At 43.4% G+C, this 19158-nt stretch overlaps 1 protein-coding gene across 7 annotated transcripts in view; it reads right to left on the minus strand.

The window, feature by feature from the left end:
* abca2 (ATP-binding cassette, sub-family A (ABC1), member 2) overlaps positions 1 to 19158 on the minus strand; it is a 576571-nt gene that overhangs the window by 84103 nt on the left and 473310 nt on the right. For all 7 annotated transcript variants that reach the window (XM_078550348.1, XM_078550347.1, XM_078550346.1 and 4 more), the window contains 3 exons: positions 16511 to 16724; positions 4489 to 4594; positions 1310 to 1421 (listed from right to left, as the gene is read on the minus strand). In XM_078550348.1, coding sequence (XP_078406474.1) covers positions 1310 to 1421; positions 4489 to 4594; positions 16511 to 16724 — 432 coding nt within the window. The remainder of the gene's footprint in view (positions 1 to 1309; positions 1422 to 4488; positions 4595 to 16510; positions 16725 to 19158) is intronic.

The following is a 19158-nucleotide window of genomic DNA, read 5'->3' on the forward strand; positions in this document are numbered from 1 at the left end:
TCCAGATCTCGCCTACTTCTCAGTCATGTGATCTGACATCATTATTAGATCAGCATCATGTATGCTTCTAATGTTAACCCTTTACTCTAAAATTGATAACAGAGTTATGGAACAAGCAAACACTTTATTTAGAAACTTGTTTGTATCGTACCAGCCTGTGTATAGTCAAGCAAATCAGCCTGGTTTAGGTGTCTGATTTGGTTTGAACATCATGTTAGGTATGTGTTACATTTTTGATCCTTTCTAACTACTTTATTCAAGATCTTTTTGGTTCTTGTGACTTACGTCACTCCCATATGGTAAAGTCCCAGCTCCTCGTACCTTTTAAGAGCGGCCATCACCAGAAAGGCAAAGCTTGAAGCAGCTGCATTGCCAGCATCGATTCAGTGAATCCAGGGCTGTTGCACTGCTACAAGTGGCGAGCCTGAGAACTGTGGGTCTGGTTGAAAAAAAAGCTCCAGACAACTGATTATTTCCAGATTTCAGGGTTCTGGCCACAGAGGTTACAGAATATGGGACAAATGACATTCTAAGGGGGTTGTGGATTTTGTACAGGAAGCGGGACAAATGTTGAAAATATAGGACAATCCCACAAAATAAGGGATGGTTGGTCACCTTGGCCCTCCCACCTGCCAGCCCTCTCCCAGAGGGAGGGTGGTGGGGGAGGTGGTGATTAGATTGCAGCCACTGCAAGGAACGTCAACTTTGTAGAACTGAAAAATCTCTCATTTCAGGTACCTTGAGTGTGCAGTAAATCAGATGCAGAGTGAAGGTTCTCCGCAATAACAAATTTTAGTCTAACCTCCTGCTGCATGCACTTAATTTTCCACACCCATCTGTGTGGTCTTTGGGTGAAATTGGCAGCTTTATGTCAATCAGCAAGGTCTGAGCTATGAACCTGTAACCATTAACTAGGTAAAAACTGTCTCAAGTGACTTTTTTTTGCAGCTAACAGACATGGATGATCTTCAATTTAGGCTTCATTCAGAATCAGGTTCCAGAGATGAAAGGGGAATTTTTTAACCTGGAGGTTACAGAAAATTCTACATTTGTATTAAATCTGTGCACAATTCAACAAAATGCAACAAATTCAGTTACTGAATCAAGGAAGCTTGAATAAATTCAACTGTACCATATCTGTATCTGCAGAATTTGACTGCTGATATCAGTGACTTTACCATTACTGACCAAATATTCAATTTCATTAGTTCATCATCTGTATCAACAGCAAGAGACAACAGGGATTTGCTTTTAACTTCAGAATGACTTCTGTATCAAAGGGTTTATTCATATGATCCTTTGGGCTTACCATATCCTGCAGGGTTGCCCTTGCTCTTGGGCAGGTTGGCTCGGAGAATGGCATTGTTCAGGGTGTTCAGATAGGTTGGCATGCTGTGATAACCCTTGTTGTTGTAAAACGCCTACACAAATAAAAGATAGATGTGGGCAGAGTTAGTTAAATGCTCATCTTTGCGTTTGTGTTAATGTCAGATTGCAACTGTTTCCATTTTACTTCCAAAATATATTTTCTTCAGCTGTTGTCCTCCTATTAAAGGGCAATGAAAGATTCTCAGGGAGGTGAAATGAGCATGAGTTTGACTTATAGAATCAGGCCTCCTCCAACCCATCAGCAAAGTCAGTTAGCAAGGCCTACCTCTTACCCTTCATTCTGCAATAAATCAGAAATCTGTCAATTGCCATATCAACAATGCCAGCGACAATATTTTTAGTTATAAGTTAACTCCAAGCGTGAAGGAATTGCTGCTTAATCCTTGCGCTTCACGCCAATCTTATGGTCAGAGCAGGACAGCATCTTGGTGCACTGTAACTGGTGCACAGCAAGTCCAATTACAACACTCCACAAGACTCAATTAAATAACTGACACAGTACTATGGTATCAGCTCCAGGTGAACTATTTCACCCTCTAGTAATGTATCCACATCATAGCGTAGAATTGAAACCATCCTATTCACTCAGCGGTGCTAAATCTATCTTTTCACAGGCTGCTGGCTTCCTGTGGAGGTACCACTGCACACATACATGGAGGAACCATTTTACTTTGTGGGCAACACCTACTTTCTTATGCACATCTGATGCCCCATAAAGTTGTACGGGAAGACTTTGAGTGTCACTGATTGCACCAAGTATAGCCTAGTTACACCTACTAAGCCGTGACATTTAATGGGTCACATCACTCTGGTCAAGTAAATGATAAAAAGACACTAGCCAAGGTTCAATGTGCTGTTTTTTTTTTGGCTTGTTATCATGTATCCTTGCAATGGTTCAGCAAAAGCACTTCTTTCTTCAACCAAGACATTTGTTCTCTAGACTGTTTTTCATAGATCAGTGATCCTTTGTTCTTTCTACCATTTTCATACTTATTTGTTGAAACCCAAATTAGACACAGTAAAACTTTAATCAGATTTTGCAATCAGCTTTATCCAAACAAAATGGGCATAAATTGGGGCAAAGCCAAGCCAAAGTGGGGGTATGGAACTATCTAGCTGCTTCTTTGCTCACATCACTTCCCATAAATTTTTTGCTGACATTTCTGATGCCAGTCATCAGCAGTTTTTAAATATAAATTAGCCCCAATTAAGAAAGATGCACTGCACAATTTCCAAAGTTACCCCAGCAGGTTATTCCGGTTTTGCCAACCTGTTCAGGCGTGACCTTTTGATGTTAGTGCTTTAAGAAGTTGTGCAAAGATGATGTAAGGTGAATCTACACTCCATTTGTTAATTTCTTACATAACTCTCATCACTTAATACCTTCATGGCCATTGTTGAGTAAGTTCTACTGTCATTCCAACCTGAAGCAGGGCCTCAGGTGACAGGATAAATTTAGAGGGTTCTGGCAGTGTAGCCCAAATAAGGACCTACGCAGCAAGGTAGGGTGCTGCACCCTGTAAGTATCACCATGACATATGGGAGGAGACTGATGCAGTCTTTCTTTATTCTTTCATGGGATGTGGGCATCGCTGGCTAAGCCAGAATTTATTACCCATCCCTAATCACCTTTGAGAAGGTGGTGGTGAGCTGCCTTCTTGAACCGCAGCAGTCCATGTGGTGTAGGTAAACCCAGTGCTATCAGGGATGGAGTTCAAGGATTTTGACCCAGCGACAGTGAAGGAACGGCGACATATTTCCAAGTCAGGATGATGAGTGGACTTCCAGGTGGTGGTGTTCCCATCTATCTGCTGCCCTTGTCCTTCTAGATGATAGCACTCGTGGGTTTGGAAGGTGCTGTCTAAGGAGCCTTGGTGGAGTTCCTGCAATATATCTTGTAGATGGTACACACTGCTGCCACAGTGCATTGGTGGTGGAGGGAGTGAATGTTTGTGGATCATGTGACAATCAAGCAGGTTGCTTTGTCATAGATGGTGTCAAGCTTCTTGAGTGTTGTGGGAGTTGCACTCATTCAGACAAGTGGAGAATATTACATTGCACTCCTGACTTGTGCCATGTTGGTGGTGGACAGGCTTTGGGGAGTCAGCAGAGGTGGGAAGTGAGTTACTCGCTGCAGGATTCCTAGCCTCTGACCTGCTCTTGTAGCCATAGTATTTACATGGCTAGTCCAGTTCATTTGATGGTCAATGGTAATGACAGGCTGTTGATAGTTGGGGATTCAGTAATGGTAGTGTCATTGAATGTCAAGGGGTGATGGTTAGAGTTTTCCCTTGTTGGAGATGGTCATTGCCTGGCACTTTATGGCATGAATGTTACTTGCCACTTGTCAGCCCAAGCCTGGATACTGTCTAGGTCTTGCTGCATTTGGACATGGACTGCTTCAATATCTGTGGAGTTGCGAATGGTGCTGAACATTGTGCAATCATCAGCAAACATTGGCATCATGACATAACATGCAGCAAGACAAGGGGGAGGCCTGCTCTGTATCTGGCACTCTGCAGCAGAATCCTGTCCGGAGGTGCCAAGGTAAGTTTTTAAAAATTGCCACTGTTTGAGTTCCTGGTGGACCAGGAGAAGCCTTGGAGTCAGATCCCGCAGGTCCTTGGGCAACCCCAGCCCTGGAATTCCCAAGCCCCTCTTTCCCTTCCCTTCCAACTGCCTCCCGATCTGACCACACCTGCTGCAGTCTCCTGCCTGCTGGTCAAGTAGCAATTTCAGGCAGCAGGTCAGGCAGGGCTACAGCAACCTTTATTAAAGTGAGGCCCTGCTGTTCAGCTCAACAGGATCACCATGTCCCTGAAATCCCTGGGTGAGGACCTTCCGACAGGCTTCTGCTGCAGAGTGCCAGATACAGTGAAGGGTGAGCTAAAATACACCACTTCCCCCACCCCTGTAAACATCAAGGCCATAAAGTCGCAATGTTGTAACTTGAAACAAAATGGTGTTTGCTTCTGTCACTCTAGCACCTTGTTTTATATTTGTATGTATTTGCATGCATATGTTTTCGAGTGTAGTTAAGATACTGCAGATTGTTGCAACATATGTTATTAACCTTAGAAAAGCAGCATCTTGCCCTACCTGTGCAGTTCTCCTCACTGCAATCTTTCGCACCATTGGAGCAGCCTTTGTACTGAAGGACGCTGGGATAGATTTGAGCACATTGCCAAATGTCAGCCCTCCATACCTGAGAAAATCAAAATAAATTAAATGGAAACTTGGATGCACAAGGCAATTATTAGCTTCCCCCACAATGAGCAAAAACAGCCAGCATGGATTATTGGTGCTCAAGAGCTGATGGGTCTAACCTTCAAGATGATCAAAGGTTCAGTAGTAAAAATATTCATTTCTCTACAGTTCATTTATTTTTTAGCCAGTGGAACATTTTTAAGCTCTCTCTTTCATTCCTTGATCATTAAATCACACTGGTTATTGAGAAACAGTTCTTTCTGCATTCCACTTCTCTCCTCTGAGTAACATCCTCGATTTGAGGGTTGCCAAACCACGGCTGTGATTTTACCACGGCACAGGCGAGGAAGCAGACCCTAAAGTCTACCTCAGCCGGAACTGGGATCAGACCCCGTGCTGTTGACATTAATTTGACCCATGCATTAGCCATCTAGCCAACTGAGCTAACCGCGCCTCCCCTTTCAACATTGACCAAAGAAAGAAAAATTCTTCTCAAGGTTTGTAAAGATTTAGGAAATAGAATGAACACTTGCTTCTCAAAAGCCCAAACAAATGGATCAGGTATCAAGACAAAAGTAGTTCCACCCAATCCCTGACCACCAATTCATTTAACAACATTAACCTGAATTTGTGTTTCTGAATGGAGTGAGTTCACTTAGACAAAGAGCGAAGAGGTTTATTTTATATAGCACCATGCCATCTCCTCAGGAAATCCCACATTACCTTTCTAATAATGAAGTACTGTAAAAATCCAGTCAATGTTATGTAAGCAAACGCAGGGACCACTGTCCACGAGGCAAGATTCCATAAGCAGCGATTCAATCAGTAGGTAATCTGTTTTTGATGGTGTTGGTCGAGGGATATTAGCCAGAACACCATGAGAACTCCCTGTGGTTGGCTGTGTAGTGCCTTGGGATCATGACTATCCACCTGGGCAGCTGGTTACTAATGGGTTACTGCATTATCCAAAAGATGGCAACTTCAGCAACATAACATTGTCTCAGCATTACAGTGAAATATCAACATAGATAAAAGCAAAATACTGTGGATGCTGGAAATCTGAAACAAAAACAAAAAGTGCTGGAAAAACTCAGCAGGTCCAACAGCATCTGTGGAAAGAAAGACGGAGTTAACATTTCGTTAACTCTGTCTTTCTCTCCACAGATGCTGTCGGACCTGCTGAGGTTTTCCAGCATTTTTTGCTTTTGTTTCAAATATCAATATAGACTGTGATCAAAACCTGCAGCGAGACTTGAAGCCATAATCTTTCAATTCAGAGGCCAGGATGCCAGCAGCTGAGTTAAGCTAACCCCAAATTACTGTGATACTGATGCTTGTCTTGAACATCTGGCTCCAAAGGGAATCATTAAAGTTTCTTCTCTATCCATCAGCGACACAGGCCACATTTGGCATCAGCTGAGTATTAATTCTTTATCGATCTCATTATCTGACCTTGCAGGCATTATTAAATTAAATTTAATATCTGTTGTTCAAAACTCAGAGCCCCAAGAGGCAGAAGCTTGTATTTGCTATGTTCTTTCTAAATCAAGTCCCTTCAGTTGGAATCCAGACGGAATAAGTCAGAGTCTCCAGCTCAGGTTTATTCCACGAAGATTCCCAATGAAATAACGCCTTTCAAGTTTTGGATCCACCTGTGATTACAAATATCTCCAAGACATTCAGCCTTCCTCAAACTATTGCTCTCGGTACACTCTGAGATCCATGTTCAATGCCATCCACCGTCGCTCTCTCAAACTCTTTCTTCTGGTGCACCGACTCATTCTAGCACAAAGCTGTAAAGTTTGAAGTTCCTTTACATCCTTTGCCTCATCTGGTGCTTTAACAAAAATACATTTCTCTTCCTCCTTGGTGTCAAGGATCCTCACAAGCTTCAACAATCCCTCTGGATCCTTCTTGCCCTTCATTTTTTTCTGACCCCATCCTTTCTTCCAATATTACCCCTTGCTGTGTTTTCACTATACCCTCTGACCTCAAATGATTAGTCCCTGGCAAAGGCCTCGATTGGACCCCCACCTCAATGAATTTCAAGATTAGCACACGCTGATGTCTTCTTCTGCCGCCTTCACCTCTACACCCACTTTTTTGACCAGGAGTCCTCCCCACCCCGGACAGCGGCCTCTTTTATCTCCCAACCTGGACCCTTCCCTCTGACCTCTCACCCTCTCTAGATCTTTTCATTGTTATGAGCAATGTATAATTTTAAGTTGAATTTGTATATATATTTGTGTGTTGAGAAAGGTAAAAATGGTTTCAGTTTCACTTAGGTTTTGTTTATGAACCTTGGTGCCTGGGCGTCTGGAAAGACTGTGGCTGAAAGATTTCAGGTCTTTTGGGTTTGTTTGTATATATACATTTTAATGAAGTTCTACAACCCCTGCAGTTAAAGAGATGGCTTAAAAAGGATTGAAAGTTCCGTGATTCTGAGAAAAAAACAAAGTAGAAAAGTTTTACTGTTGCTGGGCGACAGTGATTCAGTGACAGACACAAAAAAAGATGGGAGCTGAGAGAGGAGAAGCTCAGTGTGTCAGAGAGAGAAGACAGCAATTTCAAGCTCTCTAAGAAGAAAAACTACAAGGCTATTGGGACAGTCGTTAACTGAATAATCAGTTCTAGGACTCAGTAAAGTGATCAGTTTAGCAGAGGTGCTACTGGAAGACTGAGTTTAGGGAATTCATTTGTTTGCTCTGCAGTCCCAAGGGAGAAGCCTTTGCGTCAAGCTAGTGGTAACCCTTCACAGGTTTGTGTATGATAAAGGATTAGTGGGAATTTGAATCGTCATCTTGTACTTGTATTAAGATCTTTCTAACCTTTTCGTTTGGTGTAATATAATTAATTTTTTCTCGCTTTAATAAATATTTTATTCAAGCATCAGCAGACTCCCATGAATTTGTTCAGTAGCCTTCCTTCCATGGTTTCTAAAAAAAAGTTAGGATCTATCAAGCCAGGTTTCACTCTGGGATCTGACTTGTGCAGCATTATCAGCTGGGATCATAACATCATTGAGAACTGCTGATGTGACATTGGCTACCTCAATTTCTCTGCATTCAATTTAACCGATCTCCCTCTCAGCTTGCTGCAGTCAGTTCTGTCAGGCCTATTCCTAACACTGCCAAACCTGCTGACAAGGTTAGTTCTGCTGTTGTCTTGTGAATCAAGCTCTATCTAGCGGAAGCTGAACACCAACTCTCTGTCACTTCTCCTACATCCCCACCCACCCTCCCCACCTTGGACCATGGCCCTATCGCAGAACATCAAACTATGGTTTCCAAGACTGTCACTGGCTTCACCTCCACTATAGATTTGCTCTCCATGACCAATCTCCCAACACCGAAAAGTCTGCCTCTACCTCCTTCCCAAGATTCACAAACAGGACTGCCCTATTAGACCCATTTCAGCCTGTTCTTGCCCCTCAGAACTTCTCACCTTGACTCTATTTTTTCTCCCTTGTCTCGTCTCTTCCCAGCTACATCTGTGTCTCTTCCAGCACCCTTGCCCTAATAGTTTCCTTTTCACCATAGACATGCAACCTCTACATTTCAATCCCCCACCAGGAGAGTCGGAGAGCTCTCCGCTTCTTCTTTGAATGGAGGCTCAGCCAGTCCCCATCCACCACCACCTGGCTGAACTTGTTCCCACATTGAACTACTTCTCCTTTAACTCCACTCACTTCCTCCAAATAAAAGTTGCTGTTATGAGAAACCATATGGATCCCAGTTATTCATGTCTTTTCGCGGGATATGTGGAACATTCTTTGTTCCAGTTCAACTCAGGTCTCCAACCTCTTCTCTTTTTCTGGTACATTAAGAACCGTAATGGTTCCTGCTCTTGCCCTGAACTCAAATTTCATCAACTTTGCTTAAAATTTCCATCCTTTCCTTGATATCACATACTCATCTCTGACTCTTCCCTTCCTATCTTCCATCTCTATTTCTGGGTATAGGCTATCAACTAATATTAACTAAAATGCACTGGCACACAGCTTCCTTCAGTATACTTCCTTCCACCCTGTTTCCTGTAAGGACTCTTTTTCATTCTCCCAGTTTTTCTGTCTTTGTCACATTCTGACGATGCCATCTTCCACACCAATGCTTCTAATAATGGCTTCCTTATTCCTCAACCAAGGATTTCCCACCTCCCCACCCCATGGTGGTTGGCAGGGCCCTTGACTGGATCCTTTCCATTTATCACACTTTCCCTCCTCCCAGAACAATGAGAGGGTTTCCCTTGCCCCAACCTTTCACCTCATCAGCTTCACCCTTTAACAGATCATCATCCGCCATCTCTAGCATGATGCCACCACTAAACACATCTGCCCCTCCACTTTCAGCATTCGGAAGTGTCCATTCTCTTGCGATATCTTGATCCGCTCGTCAGTCACCCTTAAGGCCCCCTCCCCTTCTCACCTCAACTTCCCTAAGCAAGCACAGGAGATGTTATACCTGCTCTCTTACCCCTTCCCTTCCTAACGCCCTTGATCCGAAACACTCCTTCCAGATAAAACAGTGATTTACTTGTACTTCTTTCAATTTAGTATATTGTATTTGCTGCTCACGATGTGATCACAATATTCGGGTGAACAAACGCAAATTGCATGATAGATTTTGTCGGAAGCCTCAGTTTAGTCCCTAAGCATGGTACTTAGCTTCTGATTGCCTGTAATTTTAATCCTGCATCCCGCTCTCACTCTGACCTCAGCCTCCTACACTGTTCAAATAAAGGTCAATGCAAACTCGAGGAACAAGTGCCTCATCTTTCAATTCGTCACCTAACAACCTTCCAGACTCAACAGAATTAAACAATTTCAGATCACAGCTTCTGCCCCTATTTTTTTTCAGACAGCAACTGTTGGCAATGATTCCCATTCACACCTCCTGTGGACACATCTTTTATTTCTTTACTTGTCACTTTACCAACTTCTTTTGCCTCACACCATCATCCCTTTTGGCATTTAATCTCTCCAGCCTTCCGCCCTATCAGAGACCTGCCCTTTTGCTCTCCCTTCTTTCCATGTTTCTGTGCTTGCCTAAAACCTGCCCCATCCCTAGCTTTTCTCAGTTCTGATACCAGGTTATCGACCGGAAACATTAACTCCGTTTCTCCCTTTACAGGTGCTGCCTGACCTGCTGAGCATTTCCAAAATTTTCTGGTTCTATTTCTCTGCGCACAGAATCCCAGCCAAGAGCAATAGTATCATTCAACTGAGTAATGTCACTATATTAGTGTCTCTTTAAGAAAAAATATTGAGACACACCTTCAGTTAAAAGTAGAGAAATTATGAGGAAATGTTTTTCCCCTGCTCTGCACCTGGGTAATTAGAGAGAAAATAATAGCACATAGGAGGAGGAATTAACGTGAGCTAAATTCAGGAAGACGGGTAGAGAGTATTATCATTATTATCATCTGTCATGCAGCAAATACAAAGAATAATCAGATCTTACTGGAATGAGACCTAATCAGATGCTGGTTTCGTTTTTTGATAGACATCAAAGTAAAATATTCTATCTATGCATTTTTAACTGAGTTAACATATTCCAATTGTTAAAAATCACTAAAACACACAGTTGAATTATAGTTTTGTTTTAAAAGGATGCACAATTTACAAGCTTCTTTCTCATTACTTCAAATCAAATGACCAAATGCTTCTAATGGAAAATAATTTTACCACTGAGGAATGGAGATAACTTTTCCATTTTGAGCAATTAAATTCAACACAAAGCATTTCCAGATGGAATAAGGTTCCACTCTACTCATTGTATAAACTTGTTGCATTTCCTTGAGTATAGGAGATTGAGGGGGTGATCTGATCCATGTACTGAAAATGTTAAAAAGATTTAATAGGGTTGAATATGAGGAGATTATTTCCAATAGCAGGGAAATCAAGACAAAGGGGACATAATCTTAAAATTAGAGCTAGGCCATTTAGGAGAACATCAGGAGATGCTCCCACCACCTCCCACCCAACTAAGAGCAGTAAAAACCTGGAACTCCCTCCCTCAAAAGGTTATAGTTGCTGGGACACCTATGCAGCACTCAATGAGGCTATCTAGCATTCAGTGTCCTTGCAGCCTGTACATTAAGGGCAAAATCTTGTGCCCACCCCTAGGACATTTAATTGGATGGCAGGGCGGCGGATGGGGACCACATTGCCTTCCTATCCCCACTGCGATTAAGTCCGTGGTGGGAAGGCACGTGGGCTGCCTTTCCACCACGCTGTCAATTGAGGCTCTTAAGTGGGAAATTCATGCCCACTGAAGGGCCGCATCCCACCACTGCTGGTATTAAACCAGCAATGGATAAGGGGCTTTGCCATGTGGCAGCACAACAAGCAAACCCTGGTGGGCTTGCTTGCAGGCTCCGGGAGGAGGTCCTTCGTTCAAAGGCACTCAGTGCATGATCGAGGAACCTGTCACCAGGGGGAGCCTGCTGAAAGTGACCCCCATGCCCTCATTACTGATTCGCCTCCCCATCTCCTCTGCACCTGCCTTCTCGTCATCACACGCCTGTGCCTGGATCCTTCCTTGAGCTGAGATCTTGGTCTTATGTAGTACCAGCAGCAGCCAATACTTCCCCAGTGGTGCTGCTAGGTACAGAACAGCTGGCAGCCTCTGACTGGCCAGCAGCTCTTGGCGGGTGGGATTTCTGCCCTTGGGGTCCTTGATCCCTGGGGAAGGCCTGTCAAATGCCCGAGTGGCACAAGATGCGGGGAAGAGGCGACACTGGCTCTCCAGCTGGTGGCCAAGACCTCTGTTGCCTCCGCAAGGTGCTCATTCAGTCCAACTCATTCAGGTCTCAGAAATTATTAGGTAAATTGTGGAGTCTTTCCACAGTGCAAGTGAAACACTCGTGTTGTTCTCCGGCCTGACCTATAGGGAGATATCAGGGAGGGAAAATTTTGCTTCCCATGTTTGTAGACCATGTTTGCTTTGCAGCACATACTGGTGCAGGCATCCAAGTAACTATTCAGGGAATTTGTGTTCCATCAACTGTAAGAAACAATTAAGATAAATCAACATTGCTTGATCACGAGGCACTGTAAGTTGCATAGTTAGGGGAGGCAGTGGTGTGGTAATCCAGAGACCCAGGGTAATGCTCTGGGGACCCGGTCTGAGTCCCACAATGGCAGATGGTGGAATTTGATTTCAATAAAAATCTGGAATTAAATGACTTATGATGACGATGACACTGCTGTTGATTGTTGTAAAAACCCATCCGAATCACTAATGTCCTTTAGGGAAGGACATTTGCCGACCTAACCCTTGTCTGGCCTACATGTGACTCCAGACCCTCAGCAACGTGGTTGACTCTTAAATCCCATCAGAAATGTCCTTGCAAGCTACTCAGTTGCATCAAACTGCTACAAAGTCTACAAAGAATGAAACCGGGTGGTCCACCTGGCCTCGACCTAGTCACCGGAAATGCCAACGGCAAACTCAGCCATGTTGACATTGCAAAGTCCTCCTTACTAATATCTGGGGCTTGTGCCAAAATTGGGAAAGCTGTCTCACAGACTGGTCAAGCAACAGCCTGGCAGTCATACTCACGGAATCATACCTCATAGATTACATTCCAGATAACACCAACACCATCCCTGGATATGTCCTGTCCCACTGGCAGACAGACCCAGCAGAGGTGGCGGCACAGTGGTATACAGTTGGGAGGGGGTTACCCTGGGAGTCCTCAACATCGACTCTGGACCCCATGAAATCTTATGGCATCAGGTCAAACTCCTGCTGATTACCACGTACCTCACCCACCCCAACCTCAGCTAATGAATCAGTACTCTTCCATGTTGAATATCACTTGCAGGAAGCACTGAGGGTGGCAAGGGCACAGAGTGTACTCTGGGTGGGGACTTCAATGTTCATCACCAAGAGTGGCTCGGAAGCACCAGTACAAACTGAGTTGGCTGAGTCCTAAAGGACATAGCTGCTAGACTGGGTCTGCAGCAGGTGGTGAGGGAACCAACAAGAGGGAAAAACATACTTGACCTCATCCTCATCAACCTGCCTGCCACAGATGCAGCTGTCCAAGATAGTATCAGTAGGAGTGACCACCTCACAGTCCTTGTGAAGATGAAGTCCCATCTTCACACTGAAGATGCCCTCCATCCTGTTGTGTGGCATTACCATCGTGTTAAACTGGATAGATTTTGAATAGATCTAGCATCTCAAGGCAGAGCATCCATGAGGTGTTGTGGGCCATCAGCAGCAGCAGAGATGTACTCAACTAGTTTGTAGCGTCATGGCCCAGCATATCCCCCACTCTACCATTACCACCAAGTCGGGGGATCAACCGTAGTTCAGTGAAGTGTGCAGGAGGGCATGCCAAGAGCAGCACTAGGCATATCTAAAACTGAGGTGTCAACCTGGTGAAGTTACAATCCAGGATTACCTGCATGCCAAACAGCGTAAGCAGCAAGCAATTGACAGAGCTAAGCGATCCCACAACCGACAGAGCAAATCTAACTTCTGCAATCCTGTCACATCCATTCATGAATGATGGTGGATAATTAAACAACTCACTGGAGGAAGAGACTCCACAAATATCCTCAACCTCAACAATGCTCCAGAACTTGCCGCGCCCTTAGCCAAGCTGTTCCAAAACAGCTACAACACTGGCATCTACCCGGCTATGTGGAAAATTGCCCAGGGATGTCCTGTATATAGTGTAGATACGGAGAAGCTGTTCCCTCTTGTAAAAGGATCAAGAACGAGAGGGAACAGATTTAAAGTGATTTGCATTAGAAGCAAACGTGACGTGAGAAAAAACTTTTTCATACAACGAGTTGTTTGGGTCTGGAATGCACTGCCTGGAAGTGTGGTGGAGGCAGGTTCAATCGAGGAATTTAAGATGGCATTGAAGATTATTTGAATAGAAACAATGTGCAGTGGTACAGGGAAAGGCAGGGCAATGGCACTAGGTCATAATGCTCATTTGGAGAGCCGGTGCAGACACTATGAGCTGAATGGGCTCCCTCTGTGCCATTAAAATTCTGTGATTCTGTGACATAAAGCAGGATAAATCCAGCGCAGCCAATTACTGCTCCATCAGTCTACTCTCGATCATCAGTAAAGTGATGGAAGGGGTCATCAACAGTGCTAACAAGTGGCACTTGCTTAGCAATAACCTGCTCACTGACATTCAGTTTGGGTTCTGCCAGGATCACTCAGCGCCTGACCTCATTACAGCCTTAGTCAAAACATGGACAAAAGAGCTGAACTCCCGAGGTAAGGTGAGAGTGACTGTCCTCGACATCAAGGCAGCATTTGACCGAGTGTGGCATCAAGGAGCCCTAGCAAAACCGGAGTCAATGGGAAGCAGAGGGGAAACTCTCTGTTGGTTGGAGTCATACCCAGCACAAAGGAAGGTGGTTGTGGTTGTTGAAGGTCACTCATCTCGGTACCAGGAAATCACAGCAGGAGTTCCTCAGGGTAGTGTCCTAGGTCCAACCATCTTTAACTGCTTCATCAATGACCTTCCTTCCATCATAAGGTCAGAAGTGGTGTGTTCGCTAATGATTGCACAATGTACTGCATCATTTGCAACTCCTCAGATACTGAAGCAGCCCATGTCCAAATGCAGCAAGGCCTAGGCAATATCCAGGCTTGGGCTGACATGTAGCAAGTAACACTCATGCCATACAAGTGCCAAGCAATGACCATCTCCAACAAGAGAAAATCTAACCATCGCCCCTTGACATTCAATGGCATTACCATCACTGAATCCCCCACTATCAACATTCTGAGGTTTACCATTAACCAGAAACTGAACTGGACTAACCATATAAATACTGCGGCTACAAGGGCAGGTTAGAGGCTAGGAATTCTGTGGCAAGTACCTCTCCTCCTGACTCCACAAAACCTGTCCACCATCTACAAGGTACAAGTCAGGAGTGTGATTGAATACTCTCCACTTGCCTGGATGAGTGCAGCTCCAACAACACTCAAGAAGATTGACACCATCCAGGACAAAGCGGCCCATTTGAGTGGCACCCCATCCACGAACATTCACTCCTTCTACCACCGATGCACAGCAGTAGCAGTGTGGACCATCTACAAGATGCACTGCAGCAACTCACCAAGGCTCCTTAGGCAGCACCTTCAAACCCACAACCACTGATTTCTAGAAGGACAAGGACAGCAGACACATGAGAACACCACCACCTGCAAGTTCTCCTCCAAACCTCACATCATCTTGACTTGGAACTATATCACCCTTACTTCACTGTCACTGAAACTCTCTTCCTAACAGCACTGTGGGTGTACCTACACCACATGGACTGCAGCAGTTCAAGCAGGCAGTTCACCACCACCTTCTCGAGGGCAGTTAGGGATGGGCAATAATGCTGACCTAGCCAGCGACACTCATCCCATGAATGAATTAAAAAAAGATGCAGCATAGAAAGTATAAGTTTGTGTGGAAAACTGGCAGATAGAGTTGAGAAACTGACATTATCCAATTAGGATTCAAGAGGGACAAGCTGGAATATTTTCTTAATGGGATAAAACTGGAAACTTTGCAGGAGCAAACAGAATTGTGTGTCCATGTTCACAAGCCAATAAAAGCTGATGCAATGGTTAAAAAAAAGTCAGAAAGGTTAATAGAATATTTGTCTTCATCGCAAAAGGGTTGGAATATAAAAGTGAGGAAGTGATGTGTCGACTGTACAAACCCTCGGTCAGGACCCATCTGGAGCACTACATTCAGTTTTGTAAAGATATACGGGGCTTGGGGGGGGTGGCACAGGAGAGATCCATCAGAATATACCAAGGTTTTTAGGGTTAAATTGTAAGGTAAGGTTACATAAAGTTGGAGGCTTGTATTCCGTTTGAGTTTTGAAGGTTGAAAGTGGTGAGGTATTCAAACTGATAAATGGATTTGATAGAACAGATGGATTTTAGGAAGGATGTAAAGGCTTTGGAGAGGGCACAGAAGAGATTTAATTGAATGATTCCACGGAGAGGGATTACAGTTACGTGAATAGACTGGAGAAGCTGAGGTTGCTCCCCTTAGAGCAGAGAAGGCTAGCTGGAAATCTGATAGAGATGTTCAAAACCATAAAGATTAAAGGTAGAGTAAATAATGAGAAACTGCTTCCAATGGCTGAAGGGTGAACAAGCAGAGGGCACAGATTTAAGATGATTGGCAAAAGAACCATAAGCAATGGGAGGAAAAATTTACTTATACAAGTGGTTGCAATTTTGAATGCAGTGCCTGATAAGGTGATGGAAACAGATACAACAATAGTTTTAAAAAAGGAATCGATACTTGAAAGAGAAAAAAGATTGCAAGCAAATGAGGAAAGAATGGGGGAGAGAGACTAACTGGATTCCTCTTCGGAATAAGCTAGTGCAAACTCAATGGGCCAAATGGCTTCCTTCTGTATTGTAATATTCCATGATTCTATATTTTTGAGAAACTATTTCCTTTGCTGGGCATATCTAGAATTGGGTGAGGGTGAGGGTGCAATGCACAACAGAACATTGATGAATTATGTAGGTGGACAGACCTCATGCCATGTAGATCCGGATGGAGCATTGCTATGTGGAGTCGATATCAGCAGCTTCATGGTCTCTGTGTACATGATTCTCAATTAGACTGCAGTAAAAGCTGAATTGTTGGGCAGTTTTAGGACTGTGCATTCACACCCATCTGGAGCTGTAATGAAGCTGCTCAAGTATATTTCATTGTGAATTTCTGCAGTGGGCACTGGGCATTCATATTCAGTCATTTAATCATCATTAGAGAATTGTGTTCTAACTCACCAGATCATCCTGTCCAAGATACATGCTGAATAAATTTATAGGATCAATCACTGAGCCCAACACATAAACCAACAATCTATTGCTGCAGAGGGATAAATGCTCAGATGCATAGCAGCAAACCTACAAACCTGTGAAGTCGGAAGCGGTCGGAAGTGTGCAGAATGTACTCGGAAACATTGCGGCCTGTAATATCCACCAAAATATCACCCGTCACTACTTTCTTCTGTGGTGGGTGACCTCCAACCCCACTTGGGCAGGAGAACCCTGTTCCTTGCATTGAGCAGCTGCATCGAACTGGTTCGTGTATGGGACGTGGAACTGAAGGAGATGATGTAAATGTTTCTGAAAAAGAAAGGGGGATCAATAGAGTTACCGCTTGTTAAAACTGATGACATCCAAGCTTCACGTTTCGGAGCGGTATATCCATCTTTTTAAAATAAAAACTCAGGCTCACAATTATGGGTGTAACTGTGTATTTAAGCTTGAATGCCCATCAGCATCAACAACATGTATTTACGCAATGCTTTGGATAGTAAAATGTCCCAGTGCACTTGACAGCAGTGTTATCAGACAAAAAGTAGCACTGTACCACATTAGGAGTTATTAAGACAGGTGACCAAAGGTTTAGTCAAAGGGATAGGTTTTAAAGAGTGTCTTAAAGGTGGGGAGAGACATAGAGAGGCGGAGAGGTTTAGGAAAGGAATTTCAGAGCTTGGGGTCTAGTCAACGAAGGCACGGCTGCCAATAAAGAGGCAAAGAAATCGGTGATGTACAAGAGGCTTGAATTGGAGGAACGCAGAGGTCACAGAGGGTTCTAGGGCTGGAGGAGTTTACGGTGATCATGGTGGGGGTGGGGGGGGGAGGAGGAGAGAAAGGTCATGGAAGAATTTGAACACAAGCATGAGAATTTTAAATTCAGTGCATGCTGGACCTGAAGTTCATGTAGATCAGGGATGTATGGGTGGGTGATGGGTGAACAGGACTTTTGTGAGTTGAAATAGGAGCAGCAGGGTTTTGGATTTGTTTAATTTTACAGACAGTGGAAGTTGGGAAGCTGGCCAGGGGAGTATTTGAATAACCAAGTCTGGAGGTAACAAAAACATGGGCGGTCAGAAAAGTAATTCCAGGACACCACTCTAGACAATGAAAGCCTGAAATGTCCCTTTGAAAATCAGTCCAAATGTGGCTGGAATCTCATAGATTGGGGATTTGAACGGGACTTGGACAAGTAAGGCATCTTCCAATTGCATTTCATCTTTTATATTACTATTTTAAAATTAAATATTATGCTGTATTAATAATTCACTGGGATTTCTTCTTCAAGGATCACACCCAGCTTGATCATCTTTATTTTATGCACAGAAGTTGTGCATATATAATTTTTATCTAGATTAGATATCAATGACTATATGGTAGCAATGGGAAAGAAATTAAATAATGTATTACATCTATCCATCTGGGAGGAAGCTTGGCTTTTAATAGACCTACTGAAGTTCAAAACTTCCCATTTAGACTTCAAGTAATCTAAAGCCTCATTTAACTCTTGGTCACAGGTGCCGGGTGAAGCAGCAATCAAATGGACAGTATTAAAGCTGCATGAGCTCCTTTATCACAGCTAATGTGTCTGATAATGGACCCCATTTAGATGGAGGTGACTGTTAATTTAGTACAACAGCTTCATCAATCTTTTGATTTTAACACTCTATATATACCACAATGGCATTCGGGCAAAATGTGCTTCTTACAATTTTCCCGAGCAAGAAAAAATCTTACCAGGGCCTGAAAATCCAAGCTAGCCTCTTTAAATTTTAGAAGCCCTTTAGTTAAGGTGTCAGCTGTGGTTCAGTGGGTAGCACTCTTCACCTCTCCGTGGGTCATGAGTTCAAGCCCCACTTCATAGATTTTAGCACAAAATCTAGGTTGGTAGTGGCAACACTGCCATAGGTACCATTCTTTGGATGCTAAATTAAACAGAGACCTTGTCTAATCTCACAGGTGGTCATATATAAAAAATATTGGATGACTTAAGTCAAATTTGTTGTTGTTTTTATCCTTCATCAATATCACTAAAAATCCTAATCATTATCACATTGCTGTTTGAGGGATCTTGCTGTGGACAAATTCTCTGCTGCATTTCCTGCATTGCAATAATGACTTTCTTTCTTTTTCTCTTTCCTTTCTTTCTTTACTATTAATCTTGTGGATACTTGTATTAACTATGCTGGATAATTTGCCATGATCTGTCCATGAGAAAAATTTGCTGCACCATGTTATGTCTCCGTTGTGTATAAGGACCTTGTTATCATAAACTGAACCTACAGAAATAGTTGCTGGGTTTGTAACTTGATTTATTTCACAGGAATAGTATTGCATAGTCCAGATATACTACAGGCATGACATGGACCTAATCTCATCTGTCACCGCAGAGAATGACACTGCTACAACCCTGTACACTGCAGTTGTTTTAATAACTCAATATGATATTTCCTTGGCCAGGTTGCGCAGGAGAGAAACAGAATTATGAATCTGGTTTTAGATGCGTAAACAGCTTTTTCAATAAAAAAGATATCATTGGTTCTGATTATTCCGGCGACATTAAAATTATGCTACATGTGAAAACTGGCAGGCAAGGAAATTATTTTAATTGCAATTCACGTGCGCAGCCAGGATTTTCAGGATAATTTCTTTGAAGGCTGTTCATCGCATTTTTAAAAAAATTATTCTCCTCATGTTTGGTTAACAAAATATCAAGTGAGGCTTTAGAACAGCCTGATCA

This window comes from Cetorhinus maximus, chromosome 10 (assembly GCF_964194155.1).
Source record: "Cetorhinus maximus chromosome 10, sCetMax3.hap1.1, whole genome shotgun sequence".
Lineage (NCBI taxonomy): Eukaryota > Metazoa > Chordata > Chondrichthyes > Lamniformes > Cetorhinidae > Cetorhinus > Cetorhinus maximus.